At 44.1% G+C, this 19364-nt stretch overlaps 1 protein-coding gene across 2 annotated transcripts in view; it reads right to left on the reverse strand.

The window, feature by feature from the left end:
* HACE1 (HECT domain and ankyrin repeat containing E3 ubiquitin protein ligase 1) overlaps positions 1 to 17085 on the reverse strand; it is a 93200-nt gene extending 76115 nt beyond the window's left edge. For both annotated transcript variants that reach the window (XM_077812871.1, XM_077812870.1), the window contains exons 1-5: positions 16857 to 17085; positions 12661 to 12715; positions 10895 to 10984; positions 3077 to 3181; positions 88 to 163 (exon numbers count right to left, since the gene is read on the reverse strand). In XM_077812871.1, the coding sequence (XP_077668997.1) occupies positions 88 to 163; positions 3077 to 3181; positions 10895 to 10984; positions 12661 to 12715; positions 16857 to 16932 (402 nt within the window). In that variant the 5' untranslated portion in view covers positions 16933 to 17085. The remainder of the gene's footprint in view (positions 1 to 87; positions 164 to 3076; positions 3182 to 10894; positions 10985 to 12660; positions 12716 to 16856) is intronic.
* Between the last annotated feature and the right edge of the window lie 2279 nt (positions 17086 to 19364).

The raw sequence follows: 19364 nt of genomic DNA on the forward strand, positions 1-19364 counted from the left end.
GGTGTTTTCAGTAAAGTTAGCATATCACTGGTTTATTAATTTCAAGAGAAGCACTTCAGTAACTTAACTAAAATGGATAGCACTTACTGCAGTCAGACCTTCATTATTGCAAATATTGACATCTGCACTATATTCTAAGAGCTTGCTCATACATTTCTTCTGCCTGTAAAGGAAAGAACATATTCAGTTCCAGTCACGAAAGAAGAAAAAGGGTCTGCAGAAAACAAATATCTTCCCCATGCCCCTTTCAGACTAATTCATCACATGCATCAACTGCAGTATGTAAGTTTTCTTCATAACAGTGCACCATTAACTGATATTTAAAGACAAGCAAATGGTCACCAATGCCATAGACTCACACAGCCATGAGTTTTAGCTTACAGGAGATAGAGGGAGAATGCTGGGTTGATTAGACAGGTTTCTATGTTACAAATATCAGAATACTTAAGTGTCCTGTTCTAACACATCATTTCAAAATCCATAAAAGCATGTTGGGAGAATAGAGGCTGCCGGTGAACGAAAAATGACAGTTAAAGAGGGAGGGAGTTTGGGTGCATGAGGCGATGCAGGGCACAGGCTCTGGGAGGGAGTTTATGTGCAGGAGGGTGCTTGGGGCACAGGAAGAGGTGCGGGGTGCTCAACTCGGGTGGCTCCCTGCAAGCGGCGACCTATCTCGGCTGCTACTAGGCAGAGGCACAGCAGGTGGCTCTGCGCGGTGCCCCCGCTCTGCCCTGAGTGCTGCTTTGGCAGCTCCCATTGGCTATGAACAGCAGTCAGTGGAAGCTGTGGGGGCCGTGCCTGCGGCCGAATGCAGCACGCAAAGCCTCCTGCCGCACGTCTGCCTAGGACCCGCCCGAGGTGAGCAGCCCCCAATCCAGCACCCCACACCTCCTCCTATGCCCAAACTCCCTCCCAGAGCCCACGCGCCACACCCCCTCCCATGCCCCAACCGGCCCTGTGCCAACCAGACTATTAACCAGACTTTCAATGAAGATCAGAAATGCCGGTTTATAGAGCTTTCCAGTTGGTGAAGTGCCAGATAAAACAGCTTTTACTCTATATGGAAGGAAGGACGATCCACTGACATGTCACGCTCAGAAGACCTCAGATAAGTTCCCTGCTCCATGACACTTTACCTGTGTTACCTTAGGCAAGCTACTTAGGCCCTTTGGATATGTCAACGCAGCATGCAGCAGCACGTGCCCAAGCTCAGGTCAACCAATTCAGGCTCGCACTTCAAATAGCTGCAGGGACAGTACCTTCAAGTTGCAGCTCAGGCTGCAGCTTGGGCTATGAAGTTTATCTCCCGCCCCAGGCTTCAAAGAGCAAAGCGGTCAGGGTAATAGGCACATGTCTTCTTAATTTCATGTGGATTTTTGCTTTAGTGCAAGCAAGTGTGATTGCTGACAGCAATAACCTGTTCTTTTAACAAAATAACCCAGCCCTAGAATCACTGCTAATATTGCACCTACCTTTAAAAGGGACAACTTGAAGAGTCAGATTTCCTTCTGAAAATTCTGTAACTATTACCTTTACAACCACCACTTAAGATAACTGAAAAGTATTTTCTTCATTTTTTTTCATTTCACTTTGTATACTTGACATAGCATATTTTCAGTTCCACTTCTTCACTGATGGTTAATTGCATTTCCCATCATCTTCACTATCATAACATAACTCACATATGCTGCCCTAGAGAACTTATAAGTATATTCTTTCCCAGGCCCTTGAACAGGCTGTCTGCCAGTCACACGATAAGACAAGCGGAAAGTGAAGAGGCATCAGGCATGCATGTACACAGAGAAAAGGGTTGGATGGGAGGCAGCGAGTCAGAGCTTTTAAGAGGCGTTATTCTCAAGATGCCCCAAAAAAACCCACACTTAACCAGCCATCAGCAGGATGGCTAGAGAAATCCACTACCAGATAAGAGGGAGCCCAGGTAGGCCAAGCCCTCTTGTCCTATTAATACCATACATGTAATACTACGCTATGTCTACACTACTAAGATAAATTGACCTATGTTAGGTCAACTTATAGCCACAGCATTAGTTACTATGGTGGCTAATGTTCACACTACCTCACTTCTGTCAGTGGTGCACATCCTCACCAGGAGCATTTCTACCAACTGAAGAGGGGCAGTGTGGGAGGACTGAGAGCCAGGCCAAACGTGTCAGAGGGGTCGAGGAGAGAAGAGAAGAGATTCACACCTAGAGTCGTCAGCTGCTGTGCGCCAGAGTTCCCAGTGTGGAGCCCAGGTGACAGCCCGGTTTGGAGGGGAGACCAGGCAGCAACAGGGCTCAGGAGCCAGGAATCTGCTTCTTATCCATTTCACACCTCCAGCAGCCAAGAGTGACAGCCAACATAAGGACTGCAGTGTCAGGACATACACTGCATCTCCCTAACTATGTCAACGTAAGCCCTAAGCCTCTTGTTGAGGTGGTTGTTTTATGTCAGCAAAGCAGGGGGTTACATTGGCGGGAGGAGCATTTCAGGGTGTACACCTACACCATTTATTCAACAAAAGCTCACTTTTGTCAACAAAATTGTGTAGTGTAGACAAGGCCTGAGTCTTTTTGTCTTGCAGAAGATGCTCCTTCAGGGAACACAGTTAATTTCTTGATATCTAAATACCAATCCAAACAGTGAAACCCCTTCAACTTCGTCTTCCAGATCCTGAATAATCCAATCCATGCTTTACACCTTTAATGTATTTACCTTGTTCATTGTCAAGTGTTGTATTACATACAATTACAATATTGCAATAAGAGTTTTATTATTATTAGTCACTAAATAAAATCTCTCCAACTATCAAACTGATGATTAGCAAAAATGTTTAAATGGTCATAGAAGTTTATGTTTCTTGCTTGGTTGTATTTAGATAGATCAATATTCTAAAATTAAAAAATTAAATATCCTACAAATTCATGGTTCACATTCTGGTTTTACTTACATTTTCGAAAGTGCAAAACATAATTTAACCAGTATGCAAACCAAAATTATAAAACATTCTTAAAACAGGTCTATAATCTGTGTTAAGTAAAATCAGCATGCTTTGAGAAGGTAATAGTTTTCTTACCCATTTCTAGCTGCCAAATGAAGGGGTGTACATCCTGAAATATCCTGGTAGTTAGGATTTGCTCCCTTTTTTAACAGCAGAACTAGACATTCAACTGATCCACAGCTTGGATGGAGGTATGGAAAGAAAGAAAGGAAATGGCAAAATCAGTAAAATGAAAATTTAATGGTAAACCATAGCAAGAATCTTTAAGAGAGTCAAATTCTACACTGATGTACACTATCATGCAACTTCAATAACTTCCACAGGTTGAAGCCAACATAAAATTTGGCTTTAATGTCACTAGGTTTTTTACAACTTGAAAACTTAGGTTACTAAAAAAAAAAAAAAGGACACTCCACTGGAGTGAGAGCTGATAATACAACATTTGGTTAACATTACAGGGAAAGAGTTACTAATCTTAGTTTAATTGACTCAAGACCAAATCGCAGAAGCATGTGCAAGGAAACTTCAAAGATATCGGATTTGCACACCCTTGGCATTATGTTTATGTTTCCCCTCAACTAATGTCCTTTCGCAGTATTGGACTGGCCAAACCTCTAACTTACTTTAATTACAACACTACTTGTTAAAAAATACATGCTAAAAAAGTTTAGTTTTCAGAAGAAAGGTAGATACTCAAATATAAGCATAGCAAAAAGAAAAAACAAAGACTGAGGGTTACATGATACATCCAAATATCTGAGTCTGTCATAGTTTTGTTACATAACTGCTTTCTCTTTATTTTCTGTTTGCAACTTAATTGGTCATTATTCATAGAATATCAGGGTTGGAAGGGACCTCAGGAGGTCATCTAGTCCAACCCCCTGCTCAAAGCAGGACCAATCCCCAACTAAATCATCCCAGCCAGGGCTTTGTCAAGACTGACCTTAAAAATATCTAAGGAAGGAGATTCCACCACCTCCCTAGGTAACCCATTCCAGTGCTTCACCACCCTCCTAGTGAAACGGTGTTTCCTAATATCCAACTTAAACCTCCCCCACTGCAACTTGAGACCATTGCTTCTTGTTCTGTCATCTGCTACCATTGAGAACAGTCTAGATCCATTCTCCTTGGAACCCCCTTTCAGGTAGTTGAAAGCAGCTATCAAATCCCCCCTCATTCTTCTCTTCTGCAGACTAAATAATCCCAGTTCCCTCAGCCTCTCCTCATAAGTCATGTGCTCCAGCCCCCTAATCATTTTTGATGCCCTCAGCTGGACTCTTCCCAATTTGTCCACATCCTTCTTGTGGTGTGGGGCCCAAAATTGGACACAGTACTCCAGATGTGGCCTCACCAGTGTCAAATAGAGGGGAACGATCACGTCCCTTGATCTACTGGCAATGCTCCTACTTATACAGCCCAAAATGCCGTTAGCCTTCTTGGCAACAAGGGCACAATGTTGACTCATATCCAGCTTCTCATCCACTGTAACCCCTAGGTCCTTTTCTGCAGAACTGCTGCGTAGCCACTCAGTCCCTAGTCTGTAGCAGTGCATGGGATTCCTCCGTCCTAAGTACAGGACTCTGCACTTGTCCTTGTTGAACCTCATCAGATTTCTTTTGGCCCAATCCTCTAATTTGTCTAGGGCCCTCTGTATCCCTATCCCTACCCCTACCCTCCAGTGTATCTACCACTCCTCCCAGTTTAGTGTCATCCGCAAATTTGCTGAGGGTGCAATCCATGCCGTCCTCCAGATCATTAATGAAGATATTGAACAAAACCGGCCGCAGGACCAACCCTTGGGGCACTCCACTTGATACCATCTGCCAACTAGACATGGAGCCATTGATCACTACCCGTTGAGCCCGATGATCTAGCCAGCTTTCTATCCACCTTATAGTCCATTCATCCAGCCCAAACTACTCTAACTTGTTGGCAAGAATACTGTGGGAGACCAGATCAAAAGCTTTGCTGAAGTCAAGGAATAACACATCCACGGCTTTCTCCTCATCCACAGAGCCAGTTATTTCATCATAGAAGGCAATTAGGCTAGTTAGGGATAACCTGCCCTTGGTGAATCCATGCTGACTGTTCCTGATCACTTTCCTCTCCTTGCAAGTTGGGGCTGTCAAGCGATTAAAAAAAATTAATCGCATTATTAAACAGCAGAATACCATTTAAATATTTTTGATGTTTTCTACATTTTCAAACATATTTATTTCAGTTACACAGAATACAGAGTGTACAGTGCTCACTATGTTTATTTTTATTACAAATATTTGAACTGTAAAAAATAGTACATTTCAAGTATATTTCAGTATATTTCACCTAATACAAGTACTGTAGTGCAATCTCTATATAATGAAAGTTGAACTTACAAATGTAGAATTATGTACAAAAAATAACTGCATTCAAAAATAGAACAATGTAAAACTTTAGAGCCTTCAAGTCCACTCAGTCCTACTTCAGCCAATAATTCAGTCAAACAAGTTTGGTTACAGTTTGCAGGAGATAAATGCTGCCCACATCTTGTTTACAATGTCACCTGAAAGTGAGAACAGGCATTTGCATGGCACTGCTATAGCCAGCATCGCAAGATATTTACGTGCCAGATGCACTAAAGATTCAAAATGCCCCTTCATGCTTCAACCACCATTCCAGAATATGAGTCCATGCTGATGACGGGTTCTGCTCGATAACGATCCAAAGCAGAGCGGACTAATGCATGTCCATTTTCATCATCTGAGTCCGATGCCACCAGAAGATAGATTTTCCTTTCTTGGTGGTTCGGCTTCTGTAGTTTCCATATCGGAGTGTTGCTCTTTTAAGACATCTGAAACCATTCTCCACACCTCATCCCAGTCAGATTTTGGATGGCACTTCAGATTCTTAAACCTTGGGCTGAGTGTGTGACAGGTTTGGCATAGCAATTGGCTGAACAAGAAGTAGAACTGAGTGGACTTGTAGGCTCTAAAGTTTTACAGTGTTTTGTTTTTGAGTGCAGTTAAGTAACAACAAAAAATATCTACATTTGTAAGTTACATTTTCACAGTAAAGAGATTGTATTATAGTATTTGTATGAGATGAATTAAAAAACACATTCTTTATCATTTTTACAATGAAAATATTTGTAATCAAAAATAATGTAAAGTGAGCTCTGTACACTTTGTATTCTGTGTTGTAACAAATCCATATATTCGAAAATGTAGGAAAAAAACAAAAATATTTAATAAATTTCCATTGGCATTCCATTGTTTAACAGTGTGATTAATCACAGTTAATTTTTTTTAGTTAATTGCGTGCGTTAACTGTGATTAATCAACAGCCTTAATCATCAGATCAAGAATATCCAGCATTACTTGCCATCAAGAAAGTTTTAAATGGGCATGAGGAGTAGTTGATTAACTTTCTGATTTTCATTATATCTTGGTCATAAGGAACATTATTAAAAAATTGGATACATATTTTAGGTTTATTGTTATGGCCAGGTTCAGAGCTTAGGCCTGGTCTACAGAACGCAGTTATTTCAGAATTAGCCGAGTCACCTCGAAATAAAATTGATTCCGTCCACACGACCAAACCAGTTTTTTTCAATTTAAAGGGCTCATTAATCCAATTTCTTTACTCCACCTCAGCAAGTGGAGTAGCGCTAAAATTGAGATCGCAGGTCCGGGTTACAGGTACTGTGGACGCAATTCGACGATATTGGACTCCGGGAGCTATCCCAGAACGCTCCCTTGTGACCGCTCTGGACAACACTCTGAACTCCGATGCACTAGCCAGGTAGGCAGTAAAAGCCCCGGGAACTTTTGAATTTCCTGTTTGGTCACCATCAGCACAGGTGACCATCAGCACAGTCCACCATCACAGGCGACCACGCAGAGTCCACCATCACAGGCGACCACGCAGTCCCAGATTCGCAGACGAGCTCCAGCATGGTCCGAACGGGAGGTACTGGATCTCATTGCATGCTGGGGAGATTAATCTGTTATGGCAAAATTACATTCCAAAAAAAGAAACGCAAATACGTACACTAAAGTCTCCAGGGCCATGACGGAAAGAGGCTACTCCAGGGACACAGAGCAGTGTCATACAAAAAATCAAGGAGCTCAGGCAAGCATACCAAAAAGCCAGGGAGGCGAACAGGCACTCTGGATCACAGCCCCATACATGCCACTTCTACCGTGAGCTGCATGCAATTATGGTGGGTGACGCCACCACTAACCCACCACTGTCCATGGCCACCTACAAGGGAAGAGTAGCACAGAGCGAGGAAGATGAGTTTTTAAGAGGACAAAGAGGAGCAGGACAGTGCACAGGCAGCAAGTGGGGAATCTGTTTTCCCCCCTAGCCAGGAACTATTCTTAACACTGAAGCCAATAGCCTCCCCCCACTCCCAAAGCATGCTCCCGGACCATGACCCTGGAGAAGGCACTTCTGGTGAGTGAGAGCTTGATCGGAACCATGGAATGGGGGGAAACCCAGCCACACTGGGCTGTTCGCGTTTAGTTTGAAGGGCTCATCCCTGCTCAGAGCCTCATCGGAGCCCCGCGGTGGGTGGCTGTGTATGAAGCGATCATCCCAGAGAGCCCCCAGACCCTCCTTTTATATGGCAAATCCACCATGCATTGCTTACTATAGGAAAGGGGGCCCAGCAGTTTGAAAGCATTGAAATGAATGCAGAAGAAGCAGAACCCCGCGTACCCCAGGGCTTACCATGGCTGCCTGCAAGCTGAATTCTGTTGCCTAGCGGCATGTGATGGCTTACTCACACCAAAGTGGCAGGCACTTCAGTATAAGAGGCAAAACGAGACCTTGTACAGAAAGAACATGTACTATGAATTGCCGGTTTCACTGAGAAAGTGTGTCCCCTTTGTTCTCTAAAATGTATCTTTTAAAATACTACCCTCCCTTTTTCTCCTCCCGCAGCAGGTGCAAATGTTTCAACGCAGCCCCTATCTACTCCATCCCAGAGGCTGGTCCAGATTAGAAGGCGGGAAAAACGAACTTGGGATGACATGTTTGCGGAGCTCATGCAGTCCTCCTGTACTGATAAGGCCCAGTTGAATGCGTAGAGGCAAACAATTGTGGAGTCACGTAAAGCATTACATGAATACGAAGAGAGGAGGGACACGTGCAATGAGAACAGGCAGGATGCTATGGTCAAGCTCATGGGGGAGCAAACTGACATGCTCCACTGGATGGTGGAGCTAATGCGGGAAAGGCAGTTAGACCACAGACTGCCGCTGCACTCCTGTATAACCGCCCTCCCTTCTCCCCAAGTTCCATAGCCTCCTCACCCAGACACCCAAGAACATGGCGGGGGAGGCTACGGGGACCCACACAGTCCACCCCAGAAGATAGCACAAGCAGCAGAAAGCTGGCATATCCTAAATTTTGATTTGGTTTCTGCACTTGTCCTTCCCTCCTCCTCCAGCCCACTAACCCAATTACCCCACACACACTTCTAGCTTCTAATTTCTCTCAATGTTTTGTGCAACAAATAATAAAGAACGGTTTTTAAACAATTTGACTTTATTTCCTATATCTATCTGGGGTGGGCAACTTTAAGAGAAACAAACACAACTGTCGCACCGTACCCTGGCCAGTCATGAAAGCGGCTTTCAAAGCTTCTCTGATGTGCAGCGCGCCCTGCTGCGCTCTTCTAATCACCCTGTTGTCTAGCTGTGCGAAACTGGCCACCAGGCAAGTTGCCTCAACCTCCCACCCCGCCATAAAGGTCTCCCCCTTACTCTCACAGATATTGTGGAGCACACAACAAGCAGCAATTACAATTGGAATACTGGTTGTGCTGAGATCTAACCAAGTCAGTAAACTGCACCAGTGCGCTTTCAAACGTCCAAACGCACATTCTACCACCATTCTGCACTTGCTCAGCCTACAGTTGAACTGCTCCTTACTACTGTCCAGGGTGCTTGTATACGGCTTCATGAGCCATGGCATTAAGTGGCAGGCTGGGTCCCCGAGGATAACTATAGGCATTTCAACATCCCCAACAGTAATTTTCTGGTCTGGGAAGCAAGTTCCTTCCTGCAGCTGTTCAAACAGACCAGAGTTCCTGTAGATGCGAGCATCATGCACCTTTACCAGCCATCCATGCTGATGTCAGTGAAACGTCCCTTGTGATCCACCACTGCTTGCAGCACCATGGAAAAGTACCCCTTGCGGTTTATGTACTAGCTGCTCCAGTGTTCCGGGGTCAAGATAGGTGATAGACTGAACACATATCCGCCGCTGCAGTTAGGGAACCCCAGCGCATTAAAGCCATCCACAATGGTCTGCACATTTCCCAAAATCACTACCCTTGAGAGCAGCCGGTCAATGATTGCACTGGCTACTTGCAGCACAGCAGCCCCCACAGTAGATTTGCCCACTTCAAACTGATTCACGACTGACCAGTAGCTATCGGGTGTTGCAAGCTTCCACAGGGTTATGGCCACTCGCTTCTCAACTGTGAGGGCTGCTCTCATTTTGGTGTCGTTGCACTTCAGGGCAGGGGACAGCAAGTCACAAAGTTCCATGAAAGTGGCCCTACACACATGAAAGTTTCTTGGCCACTGGGAATCATCCCATACCTGCAACACTATGTGGTCCCACCAGTCCAAGAATGGGCATTCCACGGCATGAACCTGGCCCAACACCCCCATGATCTCCCAATCGCCACATGCCGTGCTTCTAGGAACGTCTGTGTCCATGTTCTCATCAGTATGGTAATCGCGCTATCATCACTTCCTCCAGTTCTGCGGGTACTGCACATACTGCTGGATAATGCGCGAGGTATTTACAACGGTCAAAACAGCAGCGGACATCTGATCGGGCTCCATGGCTATGGCACCTGCATGGGTTATCCTAGAAAAAGGGCGCGAAACGTAGGAGAGCAGAGTGGCAGAGGAAGCTGTGCTGTTCTGTTCACGGTAGCCGAAAAAAGGAGGAAAATGGTTGTTTTTTGTAGTTTCTGTAGTGGGAGCCCAGGACAGACAACATGGAAAAGCTCAGAAGCGCGGCAATAGCGGGAGAGCAGAGTTGGCGGCGGAAGCGTTCGATGAGGAAGAGAAAGAGTAGATAGTAGAGATTACATAGGAAGATGAGAGGTGGATTCATAGTAGCAGGAGAGCAGCGGTGCACCACCTCCTGAAAGCAGTATGGCGTCTGCACGCCAAAAAGGCGCGAAACGATTGTCTGCCGTAGCTTTCACGATGGGAGGAGCAACTGACAACACATACCCAGAAACACCCGCGAGAATATTTTTGTCATCATGCATTTCATATTTACAGGCAAGGACTTCAGCCTGGATAGAAATGTTCAGCATACAGCCTAAAATTCTTCCCTGTCTGCTCATAATTGAGCAAAGTACCAACCCACCATATTATGACAGCAAAGCACCTAATGAATAGTGCAGCGCTTCTCACTTCCTTGATGTCATTATCATGAGACAGAATGACTGAATGCTTCCCAAAAAAAGCCAACTGTCTACTACAGAGGGAAAAAGCAAGTCTGGAATAGCAAAGCTCAGGCAGCTAGCAACTGCAGAGGTAACTCTTTAACCAACATACACCGTAAACAGGCTTTATTCCTCCCACAGCAGTCCTATTTCAAAAAGGATGAAAAAGCAACCATCAGTAGTTAATGTTGCCTATCCACAAGCTTGTCAGGATATGGAAGCCCACTTGAAATCCTGAGTGTAAGCTGCCTGGTTTTGTGTTAAAAGTTATTCTTGAAGGGGTAAGTGTGCACACTGGTAATTCAAGAAAGGTTAGGGAAAAAATATAGCAACAAATATGCACTGAAGGGTTTTCCCGTTTAATGGTCTAGATTTCTGTGGTAATGTAATCCTTTAAGTGATCTCCCAGACAACTTAAAAGTGCTAAATCTTACTTTGCTGCAATATGAAGCAAGCTCCTCTTCACACGTCCAAATGCATAATTCACATCAAATTTTGAATTTGACAGCAGCTCTGAAACAGACCTTAAGCAGATAAAACTGTGTGTTAGGGAAAAAAGTCTAAAGATAGTTTTACCCACTTTCAGATACACATCACAAAACATTTGCATGACTGAATACTTTATCTGTTTTACCATCATCTCAGTGTACCACTTTTCTCCCTTACAGCCTATAAACAAGGCAGGGCTCCACAGCTCAGTTAAAATACCTGAATACTAACCTGCAATGCCCCTTGCTCTTCCACTTCCTAGTTCAAACTGACATCAACAAATATGTCATATTGTGTGGTTATTTTGGATGTACATTAATGTGGACTAGGACAAGATGTTCAAGACATTTCTTTACTCTGGTAAGCACTGACTTTGCTTTGAGCAATTATAAATAAATGTATACCAATACTTCTCCCCACTCCTCTACATGTTCCCTGTCCACATTTCTGGCAAGTTCCCTATGCATACACCAAGTTTAGAAGGAAAAAGCGCCAATATAATAAAATTTAAGGCAGACTGTTCGACTGAACTTCCATGATTATGGAAGAAGTCTGACATGTAAGACACACAGCCGTATAAACCTGGATGGATCACAGCATTAACTACAAGACACACATTTCAAATTAGGCTCAGGTTGAAACAACCTGGTGACTTGGTGTCCAGGAGGCTGCATAACTGAAACTCTAGTATTTGTGGAGAAGGAACATACATACACGCTGATATCAGATCAACAAATTTCAGTGCTTCTTACTTGCCTACAAAACTCAACAGGGGTAGGGAAGTAGCAGCAAACTCGTTTGACACATCCCTCAGACAGATTCCAACAGCTTCCCCGCTTCCCAAACAACTGTCATTTAAGAAGGCCCCCAGCCATCAGTCTTGTCTGATCAACACATGTTGGACAATCTCCCCTAGAGATAGATACTATGAGTTTCAATACCAACAGTACATCAACTCCTAGTGCTACATCTCATTCACAAAGAAACTACCATTGTTCTGTTCTCCCAGTATTCATTACATACTGGCTCCTTCTCCATCACTGGACCTACTTCAAACGCCTGGTCTTAAGCGCACACACAGGCATTTCCAGGATTGAGTCAACCGGATTTCTCAGGTACATAAAGTATATACATAGTCTTTTGCAGGTTTGGGCATTCAGTGGGCTGGGCCCCAGCTATGCAAGAATCTTCTCTTTAGGCAGGTCTACACTACAAACTTGCATCAGCACAGCTATACCAATGCAGATGTGCCACTGCAGCACTTCTGGAGAAGACGCTCTAGGCAGAAAACACCTCTGCAAAAGGCAATAGCTATGTCTGGAGGAAAAACTCTCCCACCGACATTCTGCTGCCTATACAGGGGGTTAAGGTCAATATAACTATGTTGATAGGGGTGTGAAAAATCCAGACCAGTAAGCAACGTAGTTATATCAAAGAAAGTATGTAGTACAGACCTGGCCTCTGTGACCCTGGATGGCAGCTCAGCAACAGAAACCCTGGAGCCAACACTACTTTAATAAATAAAGCTCTACTAAACATGTTGCTTCCTATGCCCTTAAAAATATTTAGCTGCAGACTACTACTATGGAGGATGTTTATAGTTATTACCATTTAGACGCATGTTACAGACAGGCTAATGGTTGTAACCTTACAAGTAAGATAATTTAAAAAGTAGTAATTTACGCACAAACCTGTAGGAAGAAACACTCACCTGTGCTGGTCAGCCATAACCATTGGCATTAGTGTGTAGACAGCAGTTTCATTATCTGTGCAGAAATTAGATTATTCAGTTACCATAAAATCTTGTGTGTAAATTTATCCAGTAATTATTGTCTGTTTTTAGAAGTTACTGTAGATGAATAGAATTTTTACTCTGTATGATAGACCTAGATATATATATGACAAATTATTGAATAATTCTAAAAGAAAAGCTACTGCTGTTTATATGGAAAATATATGATGAATTAATGAGATTACTGTAGGTGAAAAACTACTCTTCCTAAGTAAGAAAAATGTACGTTACTAATTTTATTTTTAATTTTTGTCTATCCTTTTATCCTTCAGATTGCTGCTAAGTTCTCATTACTGAATAGTCTCAGTATCATGCAAGTTAATTTAAAAGTGAAGATATTCTAGATTTCCTGTATTTACATATTATTTCCATAGTTGTGTTACTGATGTTACTAAAATGATTTTTTTTTAAACCTAATCTACTTAATAGTATTAATGCTGTCGACTTTTTTGTTTCAACTTATACGCTGAAAAATAGTCAATTTCCCCTTTTGTTTCTAGACCTTTTCACCTTTTTGGTTCTGACAAGCACAAATCTACAGTGTTTGGGTTCAAACACTGTAGCAGAATTACTCCTGAGGGAAATTCTGCACCAAAAAATAAAAATTCAGCACACAATATTTTAAAATTCTATGAAATTCTGCATATTTTATTTGTCAATAAATAAATGTGGAGGCGCCTACATGGCCATGGGAAGCACAGGTCAACGGGTGGGAGATCACCCAGCAGCCCTCCCGCTCAGGGACACAGACTGAACGGTGAGGCTGTACCCGACCCTGGCAGTGCAAGGCCCGAGCCTGGCCCAGAAACACCCTAGGGCCCTGCACCTCCACACCAGGCCCACCAAGATAGGGAGCAAGAGGGACAGAGTTTCACATGCATGCCCAGTCTGGCCTCTGATCCAGGTGTGTGGCAAGCAGGCTCAGCCTGGCAGGATCCAACTGGGGAGGGACTTAGTATGGGGAGGATCCAGGTGAGGGGCAATCTGGATGCACAGGAACTCACTGGGGGGGTTCTGGGTGCAGGTGAAGGGGGTGGGGGTTCAGCGAAGAGGTATGGGGGGAATGAGCTCAGAAAGCAGGGGGATGCTGGGGAAGTGGGGCTCGGCATCCAGGTGCAGCTGTTTGGGGCTTAATGGGGTGGGGGTCTAGGTGCAGCTAGTTGGGGCTCAGTGGGGTGGGGGTCCAGGTGCAGGGAGTTCATCAGGGTAGTTCAGGTGCAGAGGAGGTGGGCTCGTCAGGGGGAATGGAGGTAGGGGTCCAGATGTAGGCAGAGATGCTCTGTGGGAGGGTTCTGGGTACAGGCGACTCGGGTGGGGGGGTTCTGGGTGGACTGGGAAGCAACTCCCCATACAGAGTGGCCCTCCTCCAGCAGCTGAAGAACGATGCCCGGAGGAGAGGCACACCTTGTGAGGTTTCTAGGGGTAGGTCTGAACCAGCCCTAACCCCGCCTTGCAGGGGAAGAGGAAGTCCTGTCCTCCCCTGCCCCCAGCCCAGCCAGGACTAGCAGCTGAGCCTAGCAAAGAATTGGAGCCACTGACCAGTGCATCTCCAACCCCCCCTCCCCAAGATTTACCTCTCCGTCAGCTGCTCCAGGTGCCCAAAATGACGCACCAGTGCTGTTGGGGAGGGGCACATGACTGCTCTTGCAGCTTCCCTTTGCTTCCCAGTTAGAAGTCATTTTTCTTCAAGGAAACAAAGAAATCTGCAGGGGACATTAATTCCGCATGTGTGCAGTGGTGCAGAATTCCCCCAGGAGTACTGGAATGTTATTCTTTTTAAAAAGTTAATGCTTTCAAAACATGTAAAAAAAAACAAAACCCAGAACCTTTATTGCAATACCTAAACTGATTTTTTATATAGTATAAGATATGAAGGAATCAAAATATCTAGCATTAACAAAAGAATATAAAGTAGAAACAGGTGAATTTGTATGAAATATATTTTGTAAATGCTTTTTCTCTCATAATTTTAAACTTGGCTCGGAAACTTAAGGCTGGTCTTGCTCCATATACAGTTTGTGCCAATTTAACTATACCAATTTAGAAACAGACATATAGCAGTTAAATCTGCACAATCTCTCATAAGCACCTTTATATCAGTGTAACTGCTTCCATACTAGATGGTTGTGCAGATTTAACTATGTCAATTAACCAACACAGCTAAATCACTAAAAAAAACCTGTGCATAGACAAGCTCTTAGAAAGTGTGGTTTAAAGTTGGTTTTGTAAAGTTTTTGGTAAATCTAGCCCTTAAGAGGAAGTAGTAAACAAAATCCTATTAATTCAAAGAACAGGTACAGCACAAAGAAGAGAGAAATCTGTTCTTTACTTAGCTAAATAATGAAACTTAACAATGCGACTCTTCCTTGTCCATGAAACTAACCTTTTTATTCAACCTTTGTGCAGAACGATATACACTTGAAGACAAAGAGCATATACATTTTAAACTTCATTTAGTCCTGCACAGCTAACACAACTAAGAGTGAAGGAGCTGGATTCTCCTCCATTTTGCATATCAGCAACAGCACTTGTTTACTATCGAAGATTTGGGGGATGTTCTAGTATCACTAAGGGCATAATTTTCCCTGAAGAACCATTATTACTAATGATGATATTGGAGATGAAAACACAATTTGACTCAAAACCCCGGTTGAGTTTGCAGGGCTGTCAGTTACAAAAAACAAAACACTGATTTACTTGTAAAGTTTGAATATTTTGTAACAAAATTAAGCAATGAACAAAGCCCTAAAAAGAGTTTTGTTTTTAATTAAGGAGTGACAAGTCAGAGTAGACACAAAGCCTTGCATTAAAACGGTTTAAAGAGATATTTGCCTACCCATTACTGGTGAATGCCAAGTTGAGGGGGCCTAAGCCATTAGCTTCTGAGAATTAAAGCTTTCATTTAAAAATGAAGTTTCTAGCCATTACAGATTACAACAATGTTCTAAACATGAACAGATACTATCTTCCTGAGTCTGCAGATATACACTCATGCCTCTGCACAGATTTCCCAAACAGCTGCAGAATGAAAATAAGGGCTTAACTGCACACAGACATTGCATTAGTTTACTATAACCTCCTTTAAATCAGTGCAACTTTTGCACCTGAACTCTTTAGTATCCATTTAAAACTGACCCGAAGAAGAGCTCTTTGTAACCTTGAAAGTTTGTCTCTCTCATCACCAGAAGTTGGTTCAAGAAAAAAATATTACCTCACCCACCTTGTCTCTCTAATGCCTGGGACCAACCCAACTATGACAACATTGCATAGAACTGTTTATGTCAATTCAGAGAGCACCTGTGTAAACATCCACACAAAGTTGCACCCGTTTAAGTCAGTCAGTATAACTGAAGGCGTGATTTTATGTCAGTACAACTTCCTGTTTAGACCAAGTCTAAAAGGATTATTCAGTTTTTACTACTGCTCTTCAGAAGCCAGAGGTTAACTCCTTTCCCCTCAGTACTATTTGTTTGTATTATCATAGTAACTAAAAGCATGAGGGAAGACACACACCCCACCCACCCCCCAGAGTAGCAAGGATGCTTGAGACAGGGCGAGGGGCGAAAAGGAAAAGAAATTCTTCCTCCCTTCCAGTAGGAAAAGAGGGGAATGGAGAGCCACTAGACAGAGAACAGTCTAAAACCAGCCCTGGAGTAGGGTCCAGGGACAGTACATCAGTAAGGTTGTCCACACTACAAGCGCTACTATCCTGCTTGTAGCACGGACACCTGCTACAGCAAGGGAAGGGTTTTTTCCACTGCTGTAGTAAATCCATCCCCTCAAGAGATGCTAGTTAGGTCGACAGAAGAATTGTTCTGTCCACCTACCGGTGCCTACCCTGGCTCAGCCGAACTACATCTTTTTTCACACCCCTGAGCAACGTAGCTAAATTAACCTACATTTTAGGTGCAGACCAGGTTTCAGAATCCCAGCCACCTCCCCAGGCCCAAAAGCAGCCTGGTGGGGCCGGGACTTCTCACTGGAGCTCTGCCCTATCGCCCGTCGGGGCATCGAGTCCTAGATGGGGGACCTGGGGGAGCGGAGGGCAGCGGGATCCCCTCGCCGGGGGATGGCGCTGGACCGAGGAACCGCCCCCGGCACCGCTCCCCTCTTACCTTCGGGCAGCTCCACGGTGCGGGCGCGGCGCAGGGACCTGGTGAGACGGTTGAGCTGTTCCATGGCTCTCTCCATCCTCGGGGGGGGGGGGGCCGCTCCACCCAGCCCCGCGGACCCGCCTCAGCCCATCGCAGCGCCGCTTGCGTGCGGCCAGAGCGGGGCCCGCGGCCCTCTTCGCAGGCTCCCACCTACACGGTCCCAGAGCCACGGCGCATGCGCGCTCCTACGCGCGTGCCCACCGGCGGAAGGGCACCTCATTGAAGTGGCTGCCCTTACCCGCAACAGCGCCCCGCCCACCCAGCGTTGCCAACGGTACTACGGGGGGCCGGAGGGGGAGGGACGAGGAGCGGGGGCGCGGCTAGGAGCTGTGGGCGGGGCAGGAGCCGAGGGGCTGAGCTCGGTAGGAGCTGGCTCAGCAGCGGGGGAGGGGGGCGGGAGTGAGTGAGTGAGGACGGAGCAGGCGCAGGCGCAGGCGCTCCTCTCTCCCTTCGCTTTGGAGGCTGGGGCTCGAGGAAGCAAACTCTCTGCCCTGGGGCTTATAGGGAGCCACCCCTGTAGCTCCTGCACCCCTCAAAATATTAGTGCCCCCTCCCGCCCACCCTTCGGTTTCCTTCCCATGTCCTCAAGGGCGGGAGGGTGCTTGTGTCGCTGTGTGCTGTTGCGAGAAGACTGCGTCCTCCGGTGATTGTGCGTTGTGAAATAGAAAATGACTGTGGCGATCAGCTGACTGAATAAAGATCATAGTAGACACTAAAAGAAAAGGAGGACTTGTGGCACCTTAGGGACTAACCAATTTGTCTGAGCGTAAGCTTTCGTGAGCTACAGTATGCATCCGATGAAGTGAGCTGTAGCTCACGAAAGCTTACGCTCAGACAAATTGGTTAGTCTCTAAGGTGCTACAAGTCCTCCGTTTCTTTTTGCGAATACAGACTAACACGGCTGTTACTCTGAAATAGACACTAGAAGACCAGGAGAGGCACATGCATATTTGCAGGATTCAGGTCTACACCCAGAAATTGCACTGAATTATGCAATTTCTGGGTGTAGAGCTGAACCCTGCAAATATGCATGAGCTACGCCTTACTGCCAGGAGTAGTCCAACTGAAATCAGTATACTACTCCCAGTAAAAGTCAGACTTATGTAAGTGTAAACAGTATCAGGCCCCCAAGCTACTGCTAAAATTCTTTGAGTAGGTCTCTTCTTTTAGTTAGACAAGTCCTTGGTGGTGTGATGAGTAGATTATTTTCACAAAAGGACATTGGAAAACTTGAGTGGTATTAGCATCAAGAATACTGAAAAGAAAGAGGCTGCAGTAGTTAGGTATGAAGATGACATTGATCACTGACTTGAAAAGGACTTCTGCAGTGAAAAAGGAGAATTAAGGGCAGATTTGGGAGTTATTACAGAGATTAAACCCTCAGGATTTGATAACAGTAACCATAATGCAATGGAGAATAGAGTGACATGAGAAGTAAAGAACATGAACATATGAAAATACATACTTTCAAAATATATTGTTTGTTGCTTGTATTGCAGTAGAAAATAGAGGTCCCAATTAAGGATCATTGAGCTAGGTACTGTATATACATAAAAGTCTAAAAGACTGAGGGGAAACTTCATGTTAAAAAAAGAAAATATAGAACTGATGTAGAGGCACACAAACATATTCATAAACTGATGTAGTAAGTTTTAATATTGAAAAATGACATTAAATGTAATTTACCAGAGGATAAAATGTACTGGCAATGCTGAAAAATCCACTCCATTTTTGTATAAGTAAATGCAATTTTAAAAAATATTCACAGCATTATAAAAATTGTGTAATTACATTTATTTAAAAATGTATGTAGCATGTAAGCTATTTTGAAAGTCCTAACACAGTTGGAACCTGATGATTACACATAGAAATATAAATGAAAGGCTACATATATGTGCTTTGTTAACAGCCATTCATTTATTGTGTTTATTTTGTTGACTCAAAAGAATTAGTTAAAAGTATGCACAAGTAGCTGATCTGTTGCACAGTCAATTGTGTACTTGCATATAACTGATTAGCATACTTACACTGATTTTAAGAAGTTAAGAATGATCAACTATAAGTGTATAGTGTTGTGTGCCCAACTTCAAATATTTGACTATATGATGTTTACATTTTTGATCAGTCTAAAAAAGGAAAAATTATGGTATCTGGTGTCAATCCAATCCTGACTCAAACAAAACTCTAGATGTTTATGGCCAGACTGCTGTCAACTCTTAGCCCTGGTCGATGTAAAGCAGCTTTTGTCGACTTAACTCTGTAAACATCTACACTAAATTGTTGCTCCCACTGATGTAATTTGCCCAGTACACTGATTAATAACTCCTCAGGAGGTGTAGAGTCAATGTTAATGTAGTTAGGTCAACTCAGTGTCAGTGTAGACACTGCATTACTTACATCAACTGTTGCTACCTCTCAGAAATCATCCCACAGTGCCCCGAACTGACACTTAAATCAATGCAAGCACTC

The sequence above is a fragment of the Eretmochelys imbricata genome, chromosome 3 (genome assembly GCF_965152235.1).
Source record: "Eretmochelys imbricata isolate rEreImb1 chromosome 3, rEreImb1.hap1, whole genome shotgun sequence".
In the NCBI taxonomy this organism is placed as follows: Eukaryota; Metazoa; Chordata; order Testudines; family Cheloniidae; genus Eretmochelys; species Eretmochelys imbricata.